Source organism: Amphibalanus amphitrite, unplaced genomic scaffold (assembly GCF_019059575.1).
Source record: "Amphibalanus amphitrite isolate SeventyFive unplaced genomic scaffold, NRLGWU_Aamphi_draft 000199F_arrow, whole genome shotgun sequence".
In the NCBI taxonomy this organism is placed as follows: domain Eukaryota; kingdom Metazoa; phylum Arthropoda; class Thecostraca; order Balanomorpha; family Balanidae; genus Amphibalanus; species Amphibalanus amphitrite.
The window spans coordinates 138,932-146,979 of NW_024881694.1; the positions used below are offsets into that span (position 1 = coordinate 138,932).

The 8,048-nt window shown below is 53.3% G+C and overlaps 1 protein-coding gene across 1 annotated transcript; it reads left to right on the forward strand.

The window, feature by feature from the left end:
* The first annotated feature begins 204 nt into the window (after window positions 1-204).
* LOC122384814 (uncharacterized protein KIAA0825 homolog) lies at window positions 205-4,085 on the forward strand. The gene is made up of 2 exons (XM_043372560.1): window positions 205-297; window positions 739-4,085. The coding sequence occupies exon 2, from the start codon at window positions 822-824 to the stop codon at window positions 3,255-3,257; it is 2,436 nt and encodes an 811-aa protein (XP_043228495.1). The 5' UTR covers window positions 205-297; window positions 739-821; the 3' UTR covers window positions 3,258-4,085.
* The last annotated feature ends 3,963 nt before the right edge of the window (window positions 4,086-8,048 follow it).

Below are 8,048 nucleotides of genomic sequence, written 5' to 3' on the forward strand. Positions count from 1 at the left end.
TTTCATTCATATAAAGGTTAAAAATATTGATAATCTAGTTAAATATTCACTTCAGTGTAATAATAATTCAAAGGATTATTTGACAAACTTAAAAAAGCATAATAACAGAAGATGATGTAAACTGGCACCCCTTAAATGATACTCAGTCTAATGACGTCAATGAATGACCTTAAAATTTCACACTTACCTGCATAAAAAATGAATAAATAATCCTCAACAAAAATAACACAAGTGTCCTATGCCATGCTAGTATAGAACTCAAGGCACACCACAGAATAGAATAGGCATAGACCAAAGGTAGGGTATTACCAAGGTAAACCGGTATTACCATTTGAGCATTTATGTTTTGTCAGTCCTTGGTACACGTTTTATTGCACTGATGTGCTTTTTGTCTGGGCCTGAATTGTGAAATACCCATAATTCTGTTTTATTTAAATTCAAATTGTGTTCATTTCATGTTTACTGTTCTTAAAGGAAATATACCTTGAGCCATATTGCCGTACACTTTGTATGTGGATTGCTCTTAAATGTAAATACAAATATTGTAGCTTGAGCTAAGTTCAGCACAAATGGCCTCGGGAGCTTTTACGGCATTGTGGGTATTCTGGCAAGGTAGGTAAGTTCGTCCACATCCATTCAAAGAGCTGAAGCTTGCATTGTACTTGGTGATCATATATCCTTGCAATGCTCTCATCAATTTTCTGTACATGACAGTACATTCTCATTCTTTGCCCTCAGCTCAGGTTTCAACAATAACTGATTGAGCAATGACCCTTCCAATCAACTGACATCAGCATGCCTCTGGCATTCATCAACTGAAAATGGATGACTCAAGAACTCGCCAACAAACGATGAACGACACCAGAACGATCGTAGACATCACGGACCATGCCTGTAAGGCGGAGCTGGCTGTGTACCGCGCTGGTGAACCTCCGCCGGCGCTGCGACTCTGCATTACCCTGCGCCTGTGGTCGGACGCGCTGCCGGGACGGGTGACGCCGGCCACGGCCGAGTGGGCGCTCCAGCTGCGCCGCCTGGAGACCCCGTGCCCGGCGCGCGCCGCGCCCCCGCCCGCCTGCAATGGCCACGTGGAGGGTGACGGTCCGGCGGCGGCGGGGACGGCCAGCCGGGCCTCCTCGCCCGGTCTGACGGTCGCCCAGGACGCCGACTCGGCGACCAAGACGCTGCTGGCGCACCTGGAGCACCTGGCCGACTGGAGCCGGCAGACGGGCCGCGCCGACCAGCTGTACGTGGTGACCGGCTCCGCCGAGCTGGTCCACCAGCAGCTGCAGCTGCTCCAGCAGCTGGCGCCCGACGACGAGCCGGCCGGCTGGCTGGCCGAGCGGGGCGCCGCCGCCGAGCGGCTGCTGCGCCGGCTGCAGCAGCAGCTGCTCGGCTGGCACCGGCAGCAGCTGGCGGCGCGCCTGCTGACCGACCCGTGCTCGCAGGACTGGCTCTCCCCGCGCGCGGCAGAGGAGGGCGGCCGCTGCTCTTTCGCTGTCCATTGGTGGTGGCTGCACATGCAGGCGGTGCGACACGACGCGCGTCAGGCGCTGTCGGCCGAGCGGGCCGGCCGTTTGTTCGGGGTCCTGCTGACCGAGTCGCTCGGGCAGATCGGGGTACACTACGGCCAGGTGCGGCTGGAGTCGGAGGAGCGCGCCGATCAGCTGCGCTGCGACCTGATGACGGTACTTCTGGCGGCCTCCGAGCTCGTGCTGGCCGTGGCCGCCGAGCCGGAGGAGCTGTTTGTCTCGGGTGAGCGCGAGGACTCGCCGGCAGCGCTGGTGGCCGCCCGCTGCCGGCTGCTTCTGCTGCTGCTCGGCCACCTGGCGGCGCCGCTGAAGGCCGTTCACAAGCGGTGCGGCCGCGGCGGGTCGCAGCGGCTACTGCCGGCGCCGCCCAGCTGGCTGGCCCTGGTGCGGCCGGCGCTGGTGCCGCCGGACGCCGCCGCGCCGCGCCAGCTCGACTCGCACGTGGCCGTGTACCTGCTGGTGCGTCTGCTGACCGCCGCCTTTCCGTCGCCCGCCTGCTGGCCGCTGCTGGCACGCGCCCTGCTGGAGCGGGACCTCACGCTGTCCGTACTGCTGCTAGTCCACCTCACCGAGCTAGTGGAAGCGGGCGAGCCGGCCGAGCCGACCGGCGGCGGCGCGGCGCGCTCCGCCTGTCACGGCGCGCTCTGCTGTGACGCCCCGGACGAGGGGTGTGTGGCGCACGGCGCCGTCTCTGCGCGCGCCCTCTTCTCGGCGTTGGTGCTGGCGGTGACACGGGCCGCTCCAGCCGGCCTGCAGCCGCTGCGAGTGCTGCTGTCGCCCTGTCTGGACCGACTGGCCGACCGCGGCTGTCCGAGCGTGTGGAACCAGCGCCGGCCGCTGTGGCTGCAGGCGCTGGTCGACCTGGCCGAGCCGCTGATGGCCTCCGCCGTCTCCGCCGTCGTGGAGGACATTCAGGAGAGCACGGATGCCGACCCGGAGAGTCGCGCCGTCGCGCTGCTGCAGTACGCTGCCGAGGTGGCCGCCGACCTCCCGCCGCTCCTGTTCGACCTCAGCGAGCTACCCGTGGAGCCGCCGCCGCTCGGATTGGCAACGCACGTGCTCCTCAGCGCCCTCTACGACGCGCTCAACGACCAGGAGGCGGTGATGCGGGCGGCAGCGGCCGGCGGAGAGCGCCGCGCCGCACACGTCTGTGTCACTGTCGGCGAGGCTCTGTGCCGGCCCAGTGAGGAGCTGCAGCGGCACATAGCTGCCTTGGCCGACACGCTGCGAGTACTGGCCTGTGAGCCGACTGACGAACCGGTGTCCACAGTGGAAGACGAGATAACGTCTCTCCCACCGGGAACAGCGGCGGCCGAACAGGCGGCTGTGATTGGCTCCGACCACACTGGCCGCCGTGCGCTGTGGCTGATCGCGGCCGTGCTGCGGGAGAACGGCGGCTGGCTGCGCCGGCGACTGGGCGTGCCGGCGCCTCTGGCGGCCGCCGCCGAGCCGTGCAGTGACCCGCTCTCACTGCGGCTGCACGACGAGTCGGTGTTCTGGCCTGCAGCCGCGCTGCTGCAGCTGGGCGGCGGCCGGCTGGAGCAGGCGCGCCTGCTGCGGCTGCAGCCCGAGTGGCGCACGCTGCTGGCCGCCGACCTGGGCCAGACGCCGCCGCTGGTGCGCAGTCTGGTGGCGCGCCGCTGGGAGCTGCAGCCGGACGCGGCGCTCGCCGACGGACAGACGGAAATGGTGGAGACGCTCCGGCGCCGCCTCCAGCTGCTCTGAGAGCGCGTGCAGCAGCCGAGCTGAACGGACGTCGCTGAAAGATAAACTGGGGTGCTCTGATGTGACAGAATCGTCCGAACCCTGGAAAGCTGTTGTGAAAAAACAGCTTTCGTTTTTAGGTCTGAAAGAATTGATATATCAGCTTATATGGCGATACTGGACTGTAACAACGTATGTACTTACAGATACGGAAACTTAGAGATCGGTAACGTTTTGATCTCTTGCGAATCTCTATGAGTCTTGGTTGTGGCGTATAATGTTTATACCGTAAACGCATGCATGTTTAAATGTCGCCGGTATTTTTTCGAACTGCTCTGGCTGAAGCGATTACAGCTCTGGTCATTACTAGTCAATGAACTTGTTGCCCTGAAAGGTGTTATTTTTTATTACGTATGACTTGTTTATTGCTATTTATTTCTTATTTATTATCTGTGCTTCGTGCATGGTGAATTCTTGTATCGTATTTCGCGTCTATTGTTTTATCATTTTTTATCATGTTAGGTGCTCTACATGAGTGTAGCTCGTCTTTCCATCAGTGTAAACCACAGTCCACATCCGTCCCTAGATCCGTCCAGAACTTATTGAACTGTGAACAGTCAGTGTCATCGTAACTGGTAAGTGTGCCGTTGTGTCTCAGGATATGTACGCGGACTTGCAGTTCGGCATTACCGAGGTGGATTATATAATATGGAATCCATGCATGGTGAATAAGGGTTACGATGTAGTGTAGTCGCGATCCGAGGAAAGGATATTGGTTGATCATTGCCATGTCCAGCATGTTTTAGGTCCTGTGTACACTCAGACGTAAAAATAAACGTTCAAATTGTACAATTTTTGTATTTTTGCAGTTGTGCTGTGCCCAGCGAAATAAGCAAAATGCCTTACGTTATAACACTACCACAACAGTCGACAAGTGCATGCAACGTTACGATGCTTGATTGAATAGTCGGTTTTCACGCCTGGAATGGCCTGGAGGGGGTGGGGGCGTAAAGTTGAACTGAACGGACGATGAAATACGTACTATATTTTTATGGGGCATTTTTGTCGTGAGTGAAAATACTTTAAAATATGTTCGCCGACAAAAATCGTCCATATCTTATGTTAATTGCCTGTAAACTTTGATGATTACGTTATAACCTACCTATCTACGACTCTACAGCTGACAGTCTTCGGTTGAATTACTTGACTCGCCTGTCGCCAGGCTGCGCCGATTCAACGAATATCGGTTATATATAGATGTCGCCACAAGACAGAAAATACCCATCTCGCGAGTCGGACCAATTTTGACCGGATCGCCTTACCGTGGCCTAGCCAACTTGTGTGATGTGTCTTCCTCTTGCACCACATGCCGTTCAGCCACTTCCATCCTGAGGACAGTCAAATCCTCCTCCTCCACTCCTCTGAACCCCTGATACGGACTGGCCGGCCACTTTCATCCGATGTGAGTAGCTCCTAGTCTGTGGTGAAGTGACCGTTTGCGGGGCTGAGAGGCCCGTCCATTGGGACGGGCGGTGCACCAGGGTGCCCGCCCAGACCACTGTCTCTCCCTAATTCCTTTCATCCTCCCGGCTGCAAAAACGCATCATCAGACCAAAAAAGCCTATCTACGAAAAATCAAGCTCTTGCGCGCATTTTATGGGTGAGATATCATTAGGTATCGTTTGTTAGTTTGTATAGGTAAATGGCATATTTGAACAGCAGAATTTTCTGCTGACCAAAAGAGTTGCAATATCAACCTTTTAACCATTTTGAATTTAGCTGGTAGCTTCGAATGTCGCCAACAATATAAACCAATCCAACATCTTGTAAAGTAACAACATAAGACAGGTTGCTACATTATGATAGAGGTACCTACACAAACGATACAGACAAAAGACAAATGTTAGAGGCACAAGACGTTAAAAGCCTCGAACATCATTATTTAAACGCCATTTCTTTGAATGCCTATACCTATGACAGTCCTATGTGTGCGGCAGACACAGTCGCCTGTGCAATCTGTAATAAGTTCATTGGCATCTAATATGCAGTGAACTTCCCTGAGGAAAGCCTCAAAACAACCTTGATGTGACCCACTAAACTGTTCAGGAAGGAAATATACGAATGTGTCTGCATTCTGATATCCGTAATTGATACAGGGTCTCTACCAGCGCCGTGTCTGCTATAGGTGGCCTTGGCTGGGTACCAGGTTCCGAGAAGGCAGAGACGAACGCATGTATTCGCTGAACTACACGTTTTCGATCTTATGTCAAATGTCAGTGAATCGCAGTCTGTCAGGTGAGCCCAATGAGGCTCCGGATGCAAGGGCATGTTCCGAATGGCCTACCAACTAATGCACCCCGTTATCACATTGTGATATCCCGCGGGACTGTAAGGCTTATAGAACGTATAGGGTACAAAATAGATTCCTACACAGAGGCTTGTCGAATATATGCGGCGATATAGCTCTATAAAGTTATTTTGTTGACGACGCTTGGTTAGACGGATGCCCGTCACCTGTCACCTGAAATCGCTGCAAGGTAATAAACCTCATCAAGATGAAATTTAGGCATACAAGGAAAGCGACAGACATTGACCGTTTTTATATTTACATTAAATGCTCCCCATTGGTCTCATTTGCGAGAAATCAAGATTATAGCTGTCAAACGAACGTTCCAGGAAATAAACATTAACAACGAAAAACGGACCATACTTCCGGCTGCTGTATCTCTTGCATCAACACCTCGTTGTCCCTGTTCCGTTAGAACACGATCTATTTGTTACAGTTTTCCTGATCGCACATAGCGCCCTAATTGAGGGAAGAGCTGGGGTAAAAATAATCGTCAACATGACGCGGGTAAACACCGACACTCACCTACTGTCGACAAACTTCGGGCGTAAATAGCGCGGAAGGAGCCTGCGACGCGACCGTTTTGTTGTTGTACCTGCCACGTGGTCTTCGTTATTGTCTAGACAAGGATATAATCTCGGATTATCATAACTTTTGCAGGTAGGGTGCCATTGTAATATCATGCTTAAAATTCAACTTTATGTGTATTATTTCCAAACGACACGTTTCAACTTCAACGACACGTTCCGCGAGACGTTCAGACGTTCAGTGCACGTTTTCATTTTATCGGCTCGAAACCGAGCCCAATAAAAGAGCAGCGTTTCCTAACTCTGCAGATATCCTAACGGCTGCCTTATGTGGGGCACCCACTGCTGCATCCTACACACATTCCCACACTGCTCTGCCTCGAGCTGCCCGTGACCGGTAGCGGCCTGTTCAGCCCGCGCCCCGCCCGACTGACTGCCTCAATCTTCACGCGCCGCCTGCACGGTTCCCCGAAGGCACGCCGCTCTCTGCCGCTCATAGCGAGCTCCCGACGCAGCTCTAACGAGCTTTCGCAGCTCAGCGGCTCTCGCAGCGGTTCCCCAGATAGGGGTAGCTGTGATTGACGTCAGCGGTGGTGCAGAGACGCTGCTGATGACGCGCGCGGCGTCACCCGAGCAACGGCCGTCACAACTGACGTCAGCCGACACGGACACGCGCCGAGCCGGAGCACGCAACTACGCACCGAGATATACGGCCGGCGACAGGCACAGAGGCGTCACAATTTATTGTCCGCTCCTATCAGACTTCCTTGAGGGTCCAATTTTCCTCAGCATCTACTACATGCATCTCGATGTGATGGGTTTGGGACGGTACCATGCGTTTATGTAATTCTTCCGTTGGGTATACGCTATAGGCAGTTAGGTACATACATATGTGTTTCGGGATCTTCTCGTGCAGATTGTCCTTTGTCATCTGATATTTACATACCATATGTTTGTTGATTACCTAATTGATGTCAAAATAAGGCGTTAGCCGTACCTACTTCAAAAAGTCCAGTTGCTCACTTTAATTAGGTGCTACGCACATTATCGTAAGGATCGTAACGTTGGAAATTTATTCTCACGGTGCCGTACATCGTCAATTGATAAATGGTGCTTTACGAGGTAGGCATGGATGATATCTCATCCATGAGGTAGGTAATCATTTTCACGCTTTCGGGTAACAGACTGTCTGTGTATCAGGTGACAATAGGGTTCAAAGAATATTACTTTTGCACATTTTTTTTTTTTTGAAATTTGAGCTGATAATAATGTCGATACCTATTCCGTAAAGGAACCTACATCATTTCGATGGCATTTTGGGTTTAATCCAGAATCACATGAATGGCACGAGATTCTAAATTATGAGCATGTTCCTTGGGTGAGTTTGTTAGGTATACATGGGTATACCACACTAATGTATATCAAAGTCCGCTATAACTGTTTTAACAGCAATCGCTGTCATCCAGTGCTATCGTATTCGTGCAGCAAATTGAGCTCATCGCCTGTCTGGCACGACAAGAAACATCTATAGCTGTTGTTCTCTGCTACATGAAGGTCCCGTCTCTTGTCGGGCGATCTATGAATTTTGCATCAGTCAGTTGGCATCAATCCGGCGGCACTCGTCTGCCGATGAATAATAGGCCGTCCGCCCCACATTCTGCGGAAACCTCCCGTCGGCTGTCACTCATGGAACCAACTGTTCAGTGCCTACCCACAGCTCGGGTTGAGTGCGTACATGGGAGAGTCCCAGCTGAGACGAGATATGTTTCTTGGCCAACGAGATATGTTTCAGGTGTAATAGACATCCCGAATAGATCACCGTTTAGCGCGAGCTCTCAGGTAACGTCTCTGGCGCAGCGTGTGAATTCTCTCCCCTAACGACGATCACTAATAGCCGTCGCACTCGCGTCGGCCGTGCAGCGCGGCAGTCAGCCGTTC